General features: G+C 38.5%; 1 protein-coding gene across 2 annotated transcripts in view; it reads left to right on the forward strand.

The window, feature by feature from the left end:
- Positions 1-12,406, forward strand: part of CLHC1 (clathrin heavy chain linker domain containing 1) — a 34,666-nt gene extending 22,260 nt beyond the window's left edge. For both annotated transcript variants that reach the window (XM_068981102.1, XM_068981109.1), the window contains 3 exons: positions 7,105-7,307; positions 10,678-10,857; positions 12,210-12,406. In XM_068981102.1, coding sequence (XP_068837203.1) covers positions 7,105-7,307; positions 10,678-10,857; positions 12,210-12,406 — 580 coding nt within the window. The remainder of the gene's footprint in view (positions 1-7,104; positions 7,308-10,677; positions 10,858-12,209) is intronic.
- Positions 12,407-21,624: the final 9,218 nt, after the last annotated feature.

The raw sequence follows: 21,624 nt of genomic DNA on the forward strand, positions 1-21,624 counted from the left end.
AACCCCATGAATAGTATGAAAAGGCAAAAAGATAGGACACTGAAAGATGAACTCCCCAGGTCGGCAGGTGCCCAGTATGCTACTAGAGATCAGTGGAGAAATGACTCCAGAAAGAATGAAGAGATAGAGCCAAAGCAAAAACAACACTCAGTTGTGGATGTGACTGGTGATATAAGCAAGGTCTGATGCTGTAAAGAGCAATATTGCATAGGAACCTGGAATGTTAGGTCCATGAATCAAGGCAAATTGGAAGTGGTCAAACAGGAGATGGCAAGCGTGAATGTCGATGTTTTAGGAATCAGCAAACTAAAATGGACTGGAATGGGTGAATTTAACTCAGATGACCATTATATCTACTACTGTGGGCAAGAATCCCTTAGAAGAAATGGAGAAGCCATCATAGTCAACAGAAGCATCTGAAATGTAGTACTTGGATGGAATCTCAAAAATGACAGAATGATCTCTGTTCATTTCCAAGCAAACCATTCAATATCATGGGACTCCAAGTCTATGCCCTGACCAGTAATGCTGAACAAAACTGAAGTTGAACTGGTCTATGAAGACCTACAAGACCTTCTAGAACTAACACCCAAAAAAGGTGTCCTTTTCATTATAGGGGACTGGAATGCAAAAGAAAGAAGTCTAGAAAAACTTGGAGTAACAGGCAAATTTGGCCTTGGAGAACAGAATGAAGCAGGGAAAAGGCTAATAGAGTTCTGCCAAGAGAATGCACTAGTCATAGCAAACACCCTCTTCCAACAACACAAGAGAAGACTACACATGGACATCCCCACATGGTCAGCACTGAAATCAGACTGAATATATTCTTTGCAGCCAAAGATGGAGCAGCTCTATACAGCCAGCAAAAACAAGACCAGAGGCTGACTGTGGCTCAGATAATGAATTCCTTATTGCCAAATTCAGAGTTAAATTGAAGAAAGTAGGGAAAGCCACTAGACCATTTAGCTATGACCTAAATCAAATTCCTAATGATTATACAGTGGAAGTGAGAAATAGATTTAAGGGACTAGATCTGATAGACAGAGTGCCTGATGAACTATGGAGGGAGGTTTGTGACATTGTACAGGAGACAGGGAGCAAGACCATCCCCAAGAAAAAGAAATGCAAAAAAGCAAAATGGCTGTCTGAGGAGGCTTTACAAATGGCTGTGAAAAGAAGAGAAGCAAAAAGCAAAGGAGAAAAGGAAAGATATACCCATTTGAATGCAGAGTTCCAGAGAATAGCAAGGAGAGATTAGAAAGCCTTCCTCAGGGATCCATGCAAAGAAATAGAGGAAAACATAGAATGGGAAAGACTAGAGATCTCTTCAAGAAAACTAGAGAAACCAAGGAAACATTTCATGCAAAGATGGGCACAATAAAGGACAGAAATGTTATGGACCTAACAGAAGCAGAAGATATTAAGAAGAGGTGGCAAGAATACATAGAAGAACGGTACAAAAAAGATCTTCACGACCCAGATAATCATGATGGTATGATCACTCACACTTACCTAGAGCCAGACATCCTGGAATATGAAGTCAAGTGGGCCTTAGGAAGCATCACTACGAACAAAGCTAGTGGAGGTGACGGAATCCTAGTTGAGCTTTTTCAAATCCTAAAAGATGGTGCTGTGAAAGTGCTGTGCTCAATATGCCAGCAAATTTGCAAAACTCAGCAGTGGCCACAGGACTGGAAAAGGTCAGTTTTCATTCCAATCCCAAAGAAAGGCAATGCCAAAGAATGCTCAAACTACCGCACAATTGCACTCATCTCACACGCTAGCAAATTAATGCTCTAAATTCTCCAAGTCAGGCTTCAACAGTATGTGAACCGTGAACTTCCAGATGTTCCAGCTGGATTTAGAAAAGGCAGAGGAATCAGAGATCAAATTCCCAATATCTGTTGGATCATCAAAAAGCAAGAGAGTTCCAGAAAAGCATCTATTTCTGCTTTATTGACTATGCCAAAGCCTTTGACTGTGTGGATCACAATAAACTGTGGAAAATTTTGAGAGAGATGGGAATACCAGACCACCTGACCTGCCTCCTGAGAAATCTGTATGCAGGTCAAGAAGCAACAGTAAGAACTCGACATGGAACAACAGACTGGTTCCAAATAGGAAAAGGATTACGTGAAAGCTGTATATTGTCACCCTGCTTATTTAACTTAATGATGCAGAATACTTCATCAGAAACTCTGGGCTGGAAGAAGTACAAGCTGCAATCAAGATTGCCAGGAGAAAGATCAATAACCTCAGATATGCAGATGACACCACCGTTATGGCAGAAAGTGAAGAACTAAAGAGCTTCTTGATCAAAGTGAAAGAGGAGAGTGAAAAAGTTGGCTTACAGCTCGACATTCAGAAAACAAAGATCATGGCATCTGGTCCCATTACTTCATGGCAAATAGATGGAGAAACAGTGGAAAGAGTGTCAGACTTTATTTTTGGGGGGGTGACTGCAGCCATGAAATTAAAAGACACTTACTCCTTGGAAGGAAAGTTATGACCAACCTAGGCAGCATATTCAAAAGCAGAGACATTACTTTGCCAACAAAGGTTTGCCTAGTCAAAGCTATGTTTTTTCCAGTAATCATGTATGGATGTGAAAGTTGGACTATAAAGAAAGCTGAGCACCAAAGAATTGATGCTTTTGAACCGTGGTGTTGAAGAAGACTCTTAAGAGTCCCTTGAACTGCAAGGAGATCCAACCAGTCCATCCTAAAGGAAATCAGTCCTGAATGTTCATTGGAAGGAACGATGTTGAAGCTGAAACTCCAATAATTTGGCTACCTGATGAGAAGAGCTGACCCATTTGAAAAGACCCTGATGCTGGGAAAGATTGAAGGCAAGAGGAGAAGGGGATGACAGAGGATGAGACAGTTGGATGGCATCACTGACTCAATGGACATGAGTTTGAGTAAACTCCAGGAAATGGTGTGGACAGGGAAGCCTGGCGTGCTGCAGTCCATGGGGTTACAAAGAGTCGGACACGACTGAGCCACTGAACTGTACTGAAGTGATGCCAACGTATGTCTTCATCTTTCAGCATGAACAGTGCTTTTTAAACTAATGATCATTATATGGTGCTGTATTCTCAGTAGACCTGAGAAATAAAGAGTGGCCCTGATCAACTGTCACTCCCAGGAGCCTGCTTGCAGAGTGTGTTAGCCAGGGTTCTCCAGAGAAACAGAAAAAATAAAATAAGAAATGGACTCATGATTGTACAGGCTGAGAAGTCCCCACATCTGCAGTTGGCAATCTGGAGACTGAAGATCATCAGTGGTTTAAGTTCCAGTCTAAAAACTGGCAGCCTTGAGACCCAAAGGCAGGAGAAGACTGGTTTCCCAGCTAAGTAGTCAGGCAGGAAGAGTTTCCTTTTACCTGAGTGGGTGTCATCCTTTTTGTACACTTCAGACCTTCAACTGAATGGTTGAGGGCCACCCACATTCAGGAGAGCAATCTGCTTTACTCAGACTGCCAATTAAAGTGTTACCCTCTTTAAATACATTCTCACAGACACACCCCAAATAATATTTGACCAAATACCTGGGCCCTCTGTGTCCCAGTCAACTTGACCATTGAGCATAAATTTCTTTATTCTAAATAGGACAATTTGATTTAACTCTAGAGCACTTAACTCTAGAGCACTTATAAGCTAATTAATATTGTTTGGATTTTCCATGTTTGGGATTTCTTCTATTTAGATACCTTAGTTTCAGTTCAGTTCAGTTCAGTCACTCAGTCGTGTCTGACTCTTTGCAACCCCATGAATCGCAGCACGCCAGGCCTCCCTGTCCGTCACCAACTCCCAGAGTTCACTCAAACTCACGTCCATCGAGTGGGTGATGCCATCCAGCCATCTCATCCTCTGTCATCCCCTTTACCTCCTGCCCCCAATCCCTCCCAGCATCAGAGTCTTTTCCAATGAGTCAACTCTTTGCATGAGGTAGCCAAAGTACCGGAGTTTCAGCTTTAGCATCATTCCTTCCAAAGAACACCCAGGACTGATCTACCTTAGTTTAGACACTATAAAAATCATTACAACTTTACTCCATACCATATTTGCAACAATTGATTTTACAATGTTAGATTTCAGTCTTCTGGCAGTATTTTCATTTTTTCTTAAGCTTTGATGGAACTATGTGGTAAAACTATGCACTAAAATTAGAAGACTATGGATAACTATGGATTATACCTATTCATATATTTCAAGTCTCCATTAGGAACTCATAGAAAAAAAAATCTGACCTTTTTCCCAAAAAGTGATTGGATGAACTACTACTGAAAATATGCTACAAGTTGAAAGTAAGGCAAAGCCTTTTAAGAGTATGAACTCAATATACTAGTTTATAGAAAAAGCCTTTAGGTTATTTATAAACCATCGTAAATTATGCCCATTCTTATGAAACATACCATGTAGAAAGAAGGATTCCCAATGATTTTTAATGAATTAATCATTAAAAATGTGTGAAGATAAGCTGCACATCAGTAAAAATGTGTGAAGATAAAGTGCATTTTATCTTTATTTAATCTGCATTTTTTCTTAATCTCTATTTAGATAGAATACTGTTTTTTATATATTAGAATGTTTCCTTTTTTTTTTTTTGATCCAGAGATGATAGAAAAGAATACTCAAGGCAAATCACACTTTTTATTCTTAGCCTCTGTCCCCTGATCTCTGACTCTGATGACCTGGCCTTTACCACATAGCTGCCTTTAAAACTGCTTCAGTTCTTTTCCTGAAGCTCAGCACAGAGCCAGCCCTAGAGCAACCTGGGTTATGGACTAAACTTGGCTCTCTTAGTCATTCCTACCAGGAAAAGTCTAATCACTTGACCCACAAAGCCTAAATTTAAGAAATGGTGCTTTGTTGGTATTAATATCTCCAAATTGCAGACGTTGCCCCTAGAAAGGAAAAATAGAATATTAACTTTACAAACCCAATCCTGTAAGATAACAATAAATGAATATCATGCATAGATTTGGTGATTACCTTTATTTTGACTTCTGAAAATTTTACAGCACTGGAGTAGGTAGCCTCTCCCTTCTCCAGGGAATCTTCCTGACCCAGGAATCAAATCAGGGCCTCCTGCATTGCAGGTGGATTCTTTGACCAACAGAGTTATCAGGGAAGCCCACAGTCTGGCTTATAATCAAGTCTACCTTAGTTTGCCTGTGGAGTTAAACATATTTTGTTTATTAGTCATTTGTATTCCCCAGAGCTAGTCTGGTCTCTGGTCCACTTTCAGAAGTCTTTGAAAGAGCCTTCTTTAGAGTTGGAAGTTGAGGTTGGAAGAGCCAAGAAGGGGCTTCGTGTTAGTTGCTCTGTCATGTCTGACTCTTTGAACCCTTTGGACTGTAGTCTGTCAGGCTCCTCTGCCCGTGGGATTTTTCAGGCAAGAATACTGAAGTGGGTTGCCATGATGAGGTAATTAGGAGGAGAAGAGGGGAGGGAGGTTCCCAGGCTCATTTCCCAGCCTGGTTCAGGGTGCCTCTCTTACCCCCAGGGCTAGCATCCATAATTTTCTTCCACTCCTTTTCCTTCCAGGCCAATTCCATTCTTTTGGGGTTTGATCCTCCTCCTCCCTTTGGATAATTTTCTTTTTAATCATACTCTTTGCATCTCATCATCCTTTTGGAAAGTGACAAGCGAAGACAGAACAGTCTTAGTCTCAACTCTGGCCTTCTCTCAGGTGGGACAGCATCCTGAGGGTGACCACTGAAAATAATGAAATAATAGTATTAATAAGAGAAATAAATACTAAAGTACTTATATTTTCATGTTGCTTCAGTAATGTCACTAAAAACAACAGAAATAATGACTTGTTCAACCTCAGGAAACACTGTGACTGTAGCTACCAAAACCCATATTTTGGTATTGAAATGTAGAAGTCGGGGAATTGCTTACTACATAATTAATTTGTACTCAGAACCTGCTTTTTGATTTTAGACCCACCTCTCTGCTGTCCCCACCAGCAAACACAGAGGGCTTTATCTACTTAATTTTCAATAAAGAGACAGTTTGTAGGGGCTTCAGAACTTCATTTTATTATTATTGGCATTTTATTACATATATGCAGACACTAATATTATGTGATTAATATTACATAATTAATATTATATAAAATTCTGTAGCTATTAAATAAAAATTTAACTAAAGCACAATTTCAGTATAGCCAGTATAGAAGTGGTTTCTTTCAGTTCAGTTCAGTTTAGTTCAGTCGCTCAGTCATGTCCGACTCTTTGCGACCCCATGAATTGCAGCACGCCGGGCCTCTCTGTCCATCCAAATCTTTTTTGGCTTATGCTTATAGTTTCTATCTTCCCTGGTGGCTTAGATGATAAAGAATCTGCCTGCAACTCAGGAGACCCAGGTTCGATCCCTGCATCAGGAAGATCCCTGGAGAAGGAAATGACAGCCTACTCCAGTGTTCTTGCCTGGAGTTACTGTGTAGTACATATGATTTCCTTCAATTGTGTATGAAGATGGTACACTAAAATTGATGGAAAGTGAAATCTATTTAGTCGAACCATCTCAAAAGAGCTGCTTCTTTAGTCTCCCCTAATAGACACAGTTAAGTTCATTTATGCCCCTCCGCATTGTTTCTTACAAATCTATAACAATAAAAAACAAAACACTGCTTCATACTTTCTGTTTCACTTTTAGTACTATATAGTGTTTGCAAGATGTGATGCTAATTTCAAGCTAAAAACTTTGTCACTGTCTTTAACCAACACTTAATAAATTCTTACATTGTACAGGGTTTTGGAATCTATATAACAGCTAAGAACATTGAGAGCCTCAATTAGGAGAGAATTTTTGTTTACCTTGAAAATTTAAACCCCATCAGTCTTTTCAGGAGAGTTTTAACCTTGTTTGTAGATTTTTTAAAAAGTTGAGCTCAATTTCACCAAAATGACTTCCCCCAAAGGAAGACATGTTGATTGTTTTAAATATGTTTAATTTCATCAATTGCCTAACATGGGATTCTTACAGACCATAAAAAATCCAGTTCTACTGTGCTGAATTTTCAAATATTTCATTCTCATCCATTCATTAAGAACTCATTAATGTGTGCCCTATTGATCTGCTTGCTCTAGGCTGACATTTTCTGAGGAGGCTGGGGATGTGATTTTTGATTATGGGGAGCAGAATACTTATAACAAGGCCAAATGTCTGGCTTTAGCTCAGATTATCTACAGTGAATGTGGCTTGCACAAGAAGGCTCTTCTTTGCCTGTGTAAACAGGGTCAGATTCATGGGGCCATGGAATACATACAACAATTCAAGGATTTTACTTCTGGTGAGTGAAAAAGCCTATTATTTGTATATGTTCAGATTCTGAACTTCAATTGTAAGATCACCCATAATATTAGGCAATATTTTGGACTTACATTGTAAAACTTGTTTTATATATACTGGTAAGTAGATTTCTTTAGTAATTTTTAGTGAAAACAGATAAGCTGGAACTGATTGACTTTGATGCCAGACTTTCAAATATATTATATATTTCCTCAATACATAGACATTTAGTAAACTTTAGATATTTGGACCATGCTATTTAAGAATTTTAAAAAACTTATATATAATTTCTGAACTATAAGCATTAGAATTAGTGAAATAATGTTGATTTTAAAAGTTTAAAACACCTAGGTTGCAGCTGAACAGTGATCTGAGAGAATTGAGGACCTTAGAGTGACCCGAGTTGAATGAGCTGATCTCTTACTGTAGTCTAGTTCAGCATTAACCTTAATGTACAGGCAGTCCTGACAAATCCCCATACCCCAGGCCTGTGTCAATCCTGATTTTGCAACCTATATACTCCAGTTCTAGGAAATCACAAAATGGAACAAAATATAGCACTTTCAGGTCACATTTTTTCCAGGTAAATAGTCTTTTATGGTTGTTGAATCTAATCATTTTTGAAGAAAAAATTAACTTTTACTTAGAATCTGGTTTTTAAAACTATTAGTTTTTTTCATGCACTATGTAACAGCATGCCTGATACAGTTAGTATAATAGTAGCTTAGTCTACCTTTTTACATCCCTGTCTCACTTAAGCCCTATGTTAACTCTATGAACTAGGTTTTGTTATTACCCCTATTTTATAGATGAAAAATAACTATGTGTTCACAGAGAGGCTAAGGCACAGAGAGGTAAGTAATTCGCCTGTATACACACAGCAACAGATAAGAATCTAGCAAGAATTGTTACGACATAATATTTATTGAATGAATAATTATTTTAATAGTTAAATTATACAGATTCAGTTTCTGTTTTATTGTTTTTCCTTAGAATTATTTTAGTCAAGGTTTAGACATGGAATGTAAGTTTTAAGTACTCTTGGAATTTTTATTGAATGAAATGTGAAGCTTCTTTTTTTGCTTACAAAATTTGCCTCACATGAGTACATAGAAATACAACCGACTCATTATCGTATTATCCTGTTCTTCTAGTAACACATTACACTAGAAAATAATTAAATTCACAATCAGCTCTCCATATTCATGGGTTCCACATCTGTGGATTCAAAGAACGTTAGATTGAAAATATTTGAGGGGAAAAAATTCTAGGAAGTTCCACAAAGCAGAACTTGTGTTTGCTGTGCACCAGCAATTATTTACATAACATTTGCATTGTATTTACAAATATTTACGTAGTATTTACATTGTGTTAGTTAACCCAGAGACGATTTAAAGTATATGGAAGGATGTGTGTAGGTTATATGCAAATACTATGCCATTTTGTATAAGAGACTTTTTATATGAGACTTGAGTATCCTCAGATTTTGGTATCTGCAAGGGGTCCTGCAACCAATACCCCATGGACACCAAGGAACAACTGTATATTGTACTAATTTAAGAAATAATAATACTTCTTTATAAATAGAACCTTGATACTTATCCTCAGAATTTATTTAGCACAGCATCATAAGATAATAATAACCTGAGTAAACTTAAGCTTAGAAAATAGAAACAATGTTTGAAAGATTACTTTGCTTATTTTACATTTTAGTGACAAACAGCCACAGCTTTCCAAAGTATCATCCTTGGCCTTAGGGGACATTTGTTGCTGTTGTTCAGTCACTCAGTCATATCTGACTCTTTGCGACCTCATGGGCTGCAGCACGCCAGGCTTCCCTGTCCTTCACCAGCTCCTAGAGCTTGCTCAAACTCACGTCCATTCAATTGGTGATGCTATCCAACCATCTCATCCTCTGTCGTCCCCTTCTCCTGCCTTCAATCTTCTCCATCATCAGGGTCTAATGAGTCAGTTCTTTGCATCAGGTGGCCAAAGTATTGGAGCTTTGCCTTCAGCATCAGTCCTTCCAATGAACATTCAGAACTGATTTAGGATTGACTGGTTTGATCTTCTTGCAGTCCAAGGAACTCTTAAGAGTCTTCTCCAATACCACAATTCAAAAGCATCAATTCTTTGCCTAACCCTAACCCTTCTTTATGGTCCAACTCTCACATCCATACATGACTACTGGAAAAACTATAGCTGTGACTATGTGGACCTTTGTCAGCAAAGTAGTGTCTCTGCTTTTTAATATGCTTTCTAGGTTTGTCATTAACTTTTCTTCCAAGGAGCAAGCGTGTTTTAATTTCATGGCTGCAGTCACCATCTGCAGTAATTTTGGAGCCCCAGAAACTAGTCTGTCACTGTTTCCATTGTTTCCCATCTATTTGCCAAAAAGTGATGGAACGGGATGCCATGATCTTAGTTTTTTGAACGTTGAGTTTTAAGCCAGCTTTTTCCACTGTCCTCTTTCACCTTCGTCTAGAGTCTCTTTAGTTCTTTTTCACTTTCTGCCATAAGGGGACATACTCAGTTTGTTAATACTTTCTGGTTTGAGAAGAAAATGGTCTCTCTCAGATTTAGACTGTCAGCTTTCCATTTACATTTACAAATCAAAGAAAACAAAAGCAGTAGTTCTTAAAAAAGTCTTTTGTTCCAAAAGAAAAATCTGACTCATAGTGCATCTGTTTTAGAAGGAAAAATTCTTTTTATCCTCCTCCTCTACCCCCTTCCCACCAATGATTTCTAGAATAAAACTGATATCCAAAAGATTAAGTGACTGATCAAGCTATGATTAAAATTCAGTTTTCTTGATTGTCAACCTGGTCTTTTTTAATACCACATTTCTTTTCATGACAATTTTTGGATAAATTTTTGCTTGTACTCTTTGTTTAGGTATTTTTCCTTTGTTTTTTCTATACTGAGTAGGATTGTTTTATTTTTGGATTGGAGATGGTAATGTTGAATTCATTGAGAGCTTTGGAAGGATTGGAAAATGAAGAGTTGATTGACAAAGATAAACATTAGCTAGTCCCTCATCATATTAGGTGGAGAAGGCAATGGCACCCCACTCCAGCACTCTTGCCTGGAAAATCTCATGGGCGGAGGAGCCTGGTGGGCTGCAGTCCATGGGGTCACTAAGAGTCGGACATGAGTGAGTGACTTCACTTTCACTTTTCACCTTCATGCATTGGAGAAGGAAATGGCAACCCACTCCAGTGTTCTTGCCTGGAGTATCCCAGGGACGGGCGAGCCTGGGGGCTGCCATCTATGGGGTCACACAGAGTTGGACATGACTGAAGTGACTTAGCAGCAGCAGCAGCAGCAGCATATTAGGATGATGAGATACAGTTTTTAATTTTTGCTTTTAGATGACCTGATGCAGTTAATAAAGTTATGTCCCAACACTGAATTGATTCAGTGTCTCACTAAAGAGTGGAATGGGAAACCACCATATTTATCTTTTGGTCTTGCTGTACTTCACCTGTTCTCTGTAGACATGAAAAAAGTTGGGATTAAGCTACTTCAAGGAATAAGTAAAGGTGGGAAAGGTAAGTGAAGTAAAATTTTGTTGTAGAAGAAATAGTGAGTTATTTAAGGAAAGGTTCAAGATTATTATGTTTGAGTTAACTCTATCTTCCTCAGAGTTCCTTCTTGCCATATTAGGAATTTATAAAGATTACCATGTCAATAATACTCTGTTGGCAATAGTGTATATTTGTTGAGAGGATTAGAATGAAGAGAGATTCTTTATGAAGCTTGAGGAGAACATCATAATAATTATAACTGCTATGACTACTCTAAAAACTTTATATATATTAACATGCATATATTTAATAATTTTTATATATACTTTAAATGTTATTTAGACAAACTTTGGTTCTTATTCCCAAACTAAATATATATGTAAATATTATTTACATATATCATTTACTTTGAACCTCACTCTGCAGTGCAATCAAGAATAATTAGATCTCAATTTTTTTTCTTTCCTTTCTCTAATTTAATATAGAAATTTGAGCAGATACCTTGATTTTAAATTATTACATTAGGCCAAAGAATGAAGAGTAAATTACATGAAAACATATTTGGGAAGATAATTTAGAAATTATCATTACAGACATCAACTAAAATATTTTGATAGAAAAATAGTAATCATGGTAGGAATAAAATAACAGTGATTACAATATCCTGAACAGAGACCCTCAATTCATTAAGTATCATAACTAATGAAGGTAATAGATGAATGAGTTCCATAAATAGTCCCAAAGAGGGTGACTGTAATTGATTTTTAAAAGTAATTATGAAAATAATTTCTTTTTTTAATAAATAATATCATTAGTTTTCCTTAATAAACTAAATCCTTCTTTTATTTCCTTTAGAAAAACATTTGTTACAGAAGCCTCATCATTAAAAGGTCTCTGTCTAGAGGCTGGATGGAGGTTTTGCCAGAGATTTTTTTAAATCCTGAGGTTAGCACTATTAGGGCATTTATGAAAGTGAAGGATCATAAAAAGTTGACCATCAGATTTATTAGCTAGTTCCTAGTGGTACCTTAGAGACTGTGAATGAGGCTGGTCCCACAGTCTTCACTTTCTGAGTTCCCTACATCTCAACCTTCAGCATCTGCTGACCTTACCAAGAAGGAGATGAGTGGAAGAATAGGGAATGTGAGAAATGGTGGAGGATTGAATTGAGGCACAGAAAGGTTAATGAAAAAGGAGGAGAAAGAACTAACACTTGAGTACTCACTATGAGCTCAGCTGGGAACTCCATATGACACTTGAAGAAATTGGATCTAACAGAAATGGTGTTGAAATGATATCTCTTTATTTTTGAAGAATTGTTAAGTATGAATTATCAGATGAATGCTCTACTATAATATTGGATTTTATTTCCTCAGATGCAGTTGAACATCTTATGATAACTGATCCATTTTGCTCCCTAGAAAAGTGGCAAGAAGTAGCAAATATATGTTTACAGAATGGCTTTGACCAATTATCTAATGACATCATGTCTGTTCTTCGATCTCAAGCTGGGGTTACAGAAATTTCTGAAGAGGATGATACAGTCAACTTAATGCAGCATGTTTTTTGGTAGTTCTACATCTTAACCAGTTGAGGGAGCCTGTATAACATTTTATGTGTATTGGCTGGGCAAACTGATTTTGGTATAATAAATCTGGAGTGTGAAGGTCTCAGAAATAAATCATGCTTCTTTTATTATGATGATGTTTAGCTTTGTCCTTGAAATATTTATACCTTTGCTTTCTTTTTTTTTCATATGGTCATTTTGTATATTGAATCTTTAAGAAAAATTTCCTGTTTGTTTTTTCTTTTAAAAAGGTTTTAATTTAATTTTTATTTTCTATTGATGTATAGTTGATTTACATCATTGTGTTAGTTTCAGGTATACAGCAAGGTGATTCACTTATACATGTATCTATTCTTTTTCAGATTCTTTTCCCATATAGGTTATTATATAATATTGAGTATAATTCCCTATGCTACATAGTAGGTTCTTATTGATTATTTATTTTATATATAATAGTGTATATATGCTAGTGTCAAACTCCTAATTTATCCCTCTCATATATTGACTGGATAAAAATCTAAGAGCATAAGTCTGTATAAATCTCAGTTTAGGTATTACTAAGGGCATAAGTTAATATCTAAATATACTTCATTCTGGTGATCTAATGTAACAGCAAGAACTGAGGAAGGTGTAGTAGTATCCTGTCTGTTACGTGATTTCCCAAATATTAAATGCTGTAAGCCTGACTTTAAAGACAGGATGTCAATTCAAGGTTTTCATTGGTGAAACCCTCAAATATACTAATTTTGTACTACTGACTCAAAGATGTGCTACAAGCTCTGGTGTTTATAAATGGCAATGTTAAGCTTCTACTATAAAATGAGAGTTTTAGCATGTTCTTATTTAGAGAAAGAATAGTCAAATTTTTCAAATAGATAGACCTGGGATACCTATAGGCATGGAAAATGGCATTCAAAGCAGTTTTGGATAATTTCAAGTCTCTAAGTATTTGATTGAAAACTCAGAGTTCTGTGTCTTGGACGCGTGTTTATATTCAAAATATTTAATGATCAGCATGGCATAGGCATCAATCAAAACAGAACGAATACCTAACTAATTAGAATAGCTTTCAGCCCTTATGCCATACCGGAGCATGATAACTGAATGTCAGCCTTGATCATGGAACATGGTAAATGTGAGCTGCTGTTAGAGAGAATAAAAGAGCATCAGTATTTCCCTCCTAAATTATTGAATGTATACATTTTATTTTATGGGCTTCCCCGGAGGCTCAGATGGTAAAAATAAATCAGCCTGTAATGCAGGAGATCTCTGGGTTGGGAAGACCTCCTGGAAAAGGGAATGGCAGACTTGAAATCAGATAGCTTCATTATCAAATTCAAATTCTTTCTCTTCCTCTGTGTAAAATATGGACTATTTACCTCCCCTAAATGTTTAGTGATGTGTATGTGTAGTATATTATGTAGTAAAAGAACTTAGTAGAAGATAACCCTTATTTTGATGTAATAGGTCCCAGAAACACATATTCCTCTGGTTTAGACTTACTAAATCCCATATATCTGTCCATTTATACTTGTATAATTATCCCTGTTTGGAGTATTTCATGTAACACACCTTACTGCCTATATTAAGCTATCTGTTTACACAAATATGAAGGTTGTTGGGCTTACCTTATAAATCCAGAAGAGTATTGATTGAGTTCTCAATTTTCCGTATATTGGTAAGCACAGTACTGGAGAATTATAATTCAGTTTTCTAAAATGTAATATTTTTTAAAGTAATACATATGCACAATTTAAAAACCAACAGAAGTGCTGAAAGAATAAATCTAATAATATTTTTTTTCTGTCCTTCATATTAGCTATGATTTTTGAAAATAAAAGATGAAGGATGGAAAAAGGAAGGGGAGGAGAGAGGGTATTTCAACAGCATTGATTCTCTATGTACTATGGCTTCACACCTGTTTTCCTTTGAGGTCTATATGATTGATAGAAAGGTACTGTGTTACTCATTGACAGACTTGGGAAAAAATGTATACATGAAAGCCAGTAGGATGGATTAGGTACATAAATCTGGAAAAAAGCTTGAAACAGCAGCTGTTGTTATTACTGTTAATTTTCCTTTGGTTTCAACCAAAATGTTTTTCCTCCACTCATTCTTCTTCTTTGTTAGCATTACTTTTGGCAGTTTTCCCAAGGAAAGTGAAATTTGTCAAATGAATCTAAATTAAAACACCTGGAGATGGAGCTAGGAGGAAGAACAAGAATATAAAGTCAAGTAGGGGAAGGACAAAGAGTTGAGCTGTGAACTGTACAGGACTGGAAGCTGCGAGAACCTCCCTATAAGCTGCACTGAAAGAGGTATAACAGGAACGTCATGGCATAGGAGCCCGTGTCGTAGACCAGCTCTACCATGATCTGTCTAGCTTTGTGTCGTTTTCCTCTCGAATTTATTTTGACTAGATAATTACTTTTGTTATTTACAACTCAAAACTTCAGTAATTCCATAAAGGAATAATGATTTTCCAGTGCTTTTGACCTTCTGCCTAAACTGTAAGTTAGGCAGAGCCAACATCAATATCAATAACACATTCTGAATACCTATTTTATGTATAGTCTCTGTTGTCAAGATTACAGCTACAATGGGAAGAGACAGCATATTGTAAAAATAACAATAATTCCTCGGTATAATCTAATATCCAGTCTATATTCAGATTTCACCAGTTGCTTAAACGTGACTTTTTACAGTTGAGCTGTTCCAATTAGGATCTAAACAAGGTTCATGCGTTCTATTGTTGTGTCTCTGCATATATTCTTCCTCCCTCTCTTTTTTGCTCTCTTGCCATTGACTGATTAGACTGGCTTGTTTGTTATCTGCAATGTTCCATGTTCTAGATTTGTCTGATTACTTCCTTTTGGTATTGTTTAACTTGATTTTTTCCCCTATATTTCCTATAAATGGAAGTTAGCTGTAAAGGCTTAACTAGATTTAGGTTCAGCTAACTGAACTGAACTGATATTGGCAAGGATGCTTCATAGGTGATACTGCTAGTGCTAGTTCTTAAATTGCTTTCAGTTGTGTCTGACTCATTGCGACCCCATGGACTGTAGCCCACCAGGCTCCTCTGTCTGTGGGATTCTCCAGGCAAGAATACTGCAGTGGGTTGCGATTTCTTTCTCCAGGGGATCTTCCTGACCCAGAAATTGAACCCGGGTCTCTTAGGTCTCCTGCATTGGCAGGTGGGTGCTTTACTGCGCCACCTGGGAAGCCCTCCAGGATCCTCTGCCCATGGGATTCTCCAGGCAAGAATGCTGGAGTGGGTTGCCATTCTGTCCTCCAGGCGCTCTTCTCGACCCAGGGATAGAACCCAGGTCTTCTGCATTGTGTGCAGATTCTTTTACTGTCTGAGCCACCAGGGAAGCCTGTTCTTGTAAGGGGCTTGAAAATATGCTGCTGCTTCTACCTGGAAGGTTCGTCCTTTTCTTTTTTACCCAGTTAAGAATTTCTTTTAATTCAGATCTTACCTTGGTTAAAAATTCCTCAGGGAAGCCTTTTATGACTTCCTGAATTATGCCATGTTTCTTTTTTCTAGGCTGTTCTTTATTGCCATTATCATGGTTACAGTCAGGGATAGTGCTTTTTATTGATGGCAAGGACAGCGCATTTTGAGGGTGTGGAAAATGGGGGAAGGATACTGTGTTAGTTTTCTAGAGTTGCTGAAACAAAGTACCGCAAACTGAATGGCTTAACCACACAGATTTATTGCTCACAGTACTGGAGGCCAGAAGTCTGGGATAAGGTGTTGGCAGGGTTGGTTCCTTTAGAGGATTGTAAGGGAATGATTCGGAGAAGGCAATGGCACCCCACTCCAGCACTCTTGCCTGGAAAATCCCATGGACGGATGAGGCTGGTGGGCCGCAGTCCATGGGGTCACTAAGAGTCGGACACGATTGAGCGACTTCACTTTCACTTTTCACTTTCATGCATTGGAGAAGGAAATGGCAACCCACTCCAGTGTTCTTGCCTGGAGAATCCCAGGGACAGCAGAGCCTGGTGGGCTGCCGTCTGTGGGGTCGCACAGAGTCGGACATGACTGAAGCGACTTAGCAGCAGCAGCAGCAGCAGCAGCAGCAAGGGAATGATTGGCTCTAGGACTTTGCCTCTCTCTGTGGCTTATAGGTGACCACCTTCTCTATATTTCTAATGTCATCTTCCCTCTGTCTGTGTCCAAATTTCCTTATATGTACACCAGTCATATGAGATTTGGGCCCACCCTAATGACCTCATTTTAACTCTGTAAAGACCTTATCTCCAAGTAAGGTCACATCTTAAGGTACTGGGATTAGGGCTGCAACATAATAATTTTGGGAGGACACATACGATTCAACCCATAACAGTTACCATCATATCACCAAATCAAACGCAGTATTGGGTACAAAGTAAATTTCAATAAGTAGTTCAATGAATAAATTTCAGGCTGGACCTAGAATCTTTCATATTTAATGCCAATTTTGTGAATTAGCTTTACTCTTGCTTTATTTTATTGGTAAATTTGATTGATAACTAAATATATATATATATACACAATAATACATTCTAAAAATTGCATAGTGATGACTGTAGAGCACAATAATTTTTCATAAAGTGGAGAAGGCAATGGCAACCCACTCCAGTATTCTTGCCGGGAAAATCCCATGGACGGAGGAGCCTGGTGGGCTGCAGTCCATGGGGTCGCTAAGAGTTGGACATGACTGAGCGACTTCACTTTCACTTTTCACTTTCATGCATTGGAGAAGGAAATGGCAACCCACTCCAGTGTTCTTGCCTGGAGAATCCCAGGGACAGCAGAGCCTGGTGGGCTGCCGTCTATGGGGTCGCACAGAGTCGGTCACGACTGAAGCGACTTAGCAGCAGCAGCAGCAGCAAAACATTTGTGTAACCAACTCCCAGATGAAGAAACAACACCCCTGGAATCCTAGAAGCCCCCTTTCAGTCACTACTATCCACCTCCCAGAGACAGCCATGCCTGACTTCTTATACCTCAGATGAGTTTTGCCTGTTATTGACTTTAGGTAAGTGTCAAAAAGTATTTATTTTTATGGTATTCATCCATGTCAGGTAAATTTGTTTATTCTCATAGCTCTTTCTTATTCCATTGTGTGAGCATATCACAATTCTACCTAGATGGGCATTTACATTGTTTTCAGTATGGGACATACTTATAGTACTTTCATAAATATTTTTGTACATGTCTTGTACATGAACATGTGTGCATTTCTATTGGATGCCTGCTTTGTTTTTTAGGCTGCATATTGATAGGTATTAGGTCATATTAGTAGCTATAGTTTTTTGGGTCAGCACTGCATTAATGTTTGATTTATGACATTGTTCTCTGACAGCTGTAATGAAATAGCTATAATAGAAATTTTCCATTGGGTTAGAAATAGCCAAAATCCATCATATTTTTCTAAACACATGACTTTTAAAAGTAGGGTTTTTTGGTTTTTTTTTTTGCAGTTGTAGGTTCAAAGCAATATTGAGCAGAACATACCGAGATTTCCCATATATCCCCTTTCCCTACATATGAACAGCCTCTCTTGTTATCAACACCCCCTCATACCAGAGTGGTACATTTGTTACAATTGATGAGCCTTCAGTTCTATATCATTATCACCCAAAGTCCATAGTTTACATTAGGGTTCACTCTTGGTGTTGTACATACTGTGGGTTTGGATGAGTTTATAATGACGTGTATCTACCATTATAGTATCAGACACAATAGTTTCATTGCCCTAAAATTCTTCTGTGCTTTACCTATTCATCTCCCATGGTATTTTCATTTTTATACAAGGCATCTCTGCCTACCATGTTTGAAGAGAAATATTTTTAAAGTGTTCTCTGTGTGCCAGACACTGTGCTAGTAACAAATTCCATCCACTGTCATTTATCTGAGAATGTCTTAATTTCTCCCTCACTGTGTCTTAATGTCTTCCTCACTCTTGAAGGACAGTTTTTCTGGATCTAGAATTCTTGCTTGACAGTTTTGTTTTTGGTTTTTTTTTTTTAGCATTTTGAACAGCACTGCCTCTGAGCTCCAAAGCTTGTTTCTGATGAGAAATCTTCTTATAATCAAATTGAAGTTCCCTTGTATTTGTGAATCACTTCTTTCTTGCTGTTTTCAAGATTCTTTGTTTTTGTCTTTTGAAAGTTTGATTAGTCTCAGTGTGTGTCTCTTTGAGTTCATCTTGTTTGGAGGTCTTTGAAATTTTTGGATGTTTATTTCATGTCTTTCATCAAATTTGGGGAGTTTTCAACCATTATTTCATCAGATATTCTCTCTGCTCTTTTCTCTCTCTCTTTGGGGTTTCCACAATGCATATTTTGATCCCCTTAATGGTGTCCCATAGGTCCCTTAGGCTCTGTTTTTTCCTTCTTCAGTTTTTTTTTCCTTTCTTTTTCTCAGACTCGGTATTTCCATTCTTCTGTCTGCAGCTGCCTTTGAATCCCTCTAGTGAATTTTTAATTTCAATTATTGTACTTTACAACTCCAGAATTTGTTTTTGGTTTATTTTTAGGTTTTCTATCTCTTTATTGGCATTTTCATTTTGCTCAGCCCTCATTTTCTTGTCTGTCTTCACCTCTCCCTTTAGTTTTTTTTTTTTTTGCACATTTAAGACAGTTGTTTTAAAGTTTTTGTCTAGTAGACCTGATATCAGTTATTTTTCAGGGGTAGTTTCTCTTGATTTTTTTCTTTCTTTGAATGGGCAATACTTTTCTATTTCTTTTATATACCTTGTGGGGCCTTTTTTTGGAAACGATATTTGAATCTAATAATTTGGTGACTCTGGAAATCAGCTTCTCTCTGGTCCCCAGGGTTTTCTGTTTTAATTGTTGTAGGCCATCTCTGTGCCAGAGATCTGTTTGAGGTGTAAACTTAGAGTCTTCTCACATCTTTTCTGAGCCCATCTTTCCTCTAAGTGTGCACAATGACTTTCTAACTTCCACTATATATGGAGTTGCTTTTGAATGTCCTACTCTTTTGTAACTGTCCTTCAAAAAAGGAAAAATTGAAAAATGGAAGGAGGAAAAGAGTGAGTTTTGGGCCTTTAAATCCCCTGGAAGTCATTTCATTCAGCTGGAACAGGGAGGGACTTGCAACAATGGAGGGAGGTGAAACAATAATAGTCAAAGGCCTCTTTATTGAGCTCAATTAGTGAGTGGCAATCAGAGTTCAGAGCAGGGTATTTGGAAGACAGGGTTCTTCTTGCCCAACCTGGCTTCTGCAAGCTATCTGCAGGTGCTCCAGGAACAAGTGCACAGCTGCCTGCCATGGGGCTAGGGGTGTGGAATGGGTAGCTGCTACTGTGCTGCTGCTGCTCCTAAGTCGCTTCAGTCATGTCCGACTCTGTGTGACCCCATAGATGGCAGCCCACCAGACTCCCCTGTCCCTGGGATTCTCCAGGCAAGAACACTGGAGTGGGTTGCCATTTCCTTCTCCAATGCATGAAAGTGAAAAGTGAAAGTGAAGTCGCTCCGTTGTGTCTGACTCCTAGCAACCTCATGGACTACAGCCCACCAGGCTCCTCCATCCATGGGATTTTCCAGGCAGGAGTACTGGAGTGGGTTGCCATTGCCTTCTCCGAGCTGCTACTGTAGTAAGAGCTAAAATTGGCTGAAATCAATTGCACTTTACTGCCCAAGCCTTCCCCGGGAAGTTGCAAGCCTTCAGTAGACTCCAGAGTCCCAGAATAGGTATGTCAGATAGGTTCTGCAATTGTCATCTACGTGGGGAGACAGATTCCTCGTGCTCCCTGGCCAGCCAGCTTCCCAGAAGCCTCCTTGAGGACTGTTCTCAGGGGATTTGTATTCTTAAGGAGATGGCCCTTAAAAAAAAAATTATTCTACATTAAAATGTTTTAAATCCTAGCACTTTTTCTCTTTTTGAGCTTTTCAGTTGAAGTAGGGATGAGAGTGGGATGAGTGGGGTGAGTTCGGGCCTGGAGTTGGGGACTTTATTTTCTAGACATAAGATTGCTTTTCAAGGCATTTCAAAGGTGATATTGTAGTGGGATCCTGCCTGTCATGCAGTGATCCCACGCTGTCATATGCTTGACCAGGCCCTCCTAGCCTGGCTGACTTTCCTGTTTCTGCTTTTGCATGTTGAAGCACAGGCTGCCTGCAGAGTTGTTGCTTATACCATAATTTTAGCTTTGAAAAATTCTGGCACACCAGTCTTTTCTTCAGAAAAGTAAGAAATGTATATGCAAAAATATCCCAGGCTGGTCAATTTACTGCCAGATTGTAAAAAGTCTGTTTTCTTAAAATCACTGAAGTGGTTTCAAAACCAACTGAAGAGAGTATCTGGTTATTCTGCTTACACCATATTCAATCCTTGATTCAGAGTTTGGGGATGAGATTATGACAGAATTGAAAACAAGAGGTATGTCTTTGTGCCTGTAAACAAAACGCTGATCTAGGAAGTAATTATAAGAATTCCTTGTTATTTTCTTATCAGCCCTTCTGCTCATGTGTGCTATGCTGTGCTGTACTCAGTCACTCAATTGTGTCCGACTCTTTGCGACCCTTTGGACTGTAGCCCACCAGGCTCCTCTGTTCATGGGATTCTCCAGGCGAGATTACTGAAGTGGCCATGCCTTCCTCCAGGGGATCTTCCTGATCCAGGGATCAAACCCGCATTTCTTACACTTCCTGCATTGGCAGGCGGGTTCTTCACCACTAGCTCCAGCCCTTCTGCTCACAGATTCCTACACATATAGTATATAATTGCTTTTGAAGGGAACCCATGAGCCAAGGTCAGCTTGCTTTCACTTCACATTTGGGTTTCACTTGTCTTTGTTCCTCAGCTCTGTCTCCATCAAAAATAAGACAGTGCATTGTTGGTCAAGCAGCTTGTAATTTTCCCAGGCCCCCTGAGTATGAAGAGTAGGAAAATCAGCAATGCTTGAAGCTTCCTGAAGACGTGAGTACATGGACATGAAATTATTTGTAAGTCAGACTTTCTCAGTCACAGCACTGTAACATTTTGGGGAGGTGCTTCCCTGTGGCTCCGTGGTAAAGAATCCACCTGCCAATGCATTAGACTTGGGTTCAATCCCTGGTCTGGGAAGATCCCACATACCATGGAGCAACTAAGCCTTAGCACCACAACTGCTTGGCACACAAACTAACCTCTGTGCTCTGCAACAAGAGAAGCCACCACGGTGAGAAGCCCATGCACCACAACTAGACAGTAACCTCCCGCTCTC

This window comes from Capricornis sumatraensis, chromosome 1 (genome assembly GCF_032405125.1).
Source record: "Capricornis sumatraensis isolate serow.1 chromosome 1, serow.2, whole genome shotgun sequence".
NCBI lineage: Eukaryota > Metazoa > Chordata > Mammalia > Artiodactyla > Bovidae > Capricornis > Capricornis sumatraensis.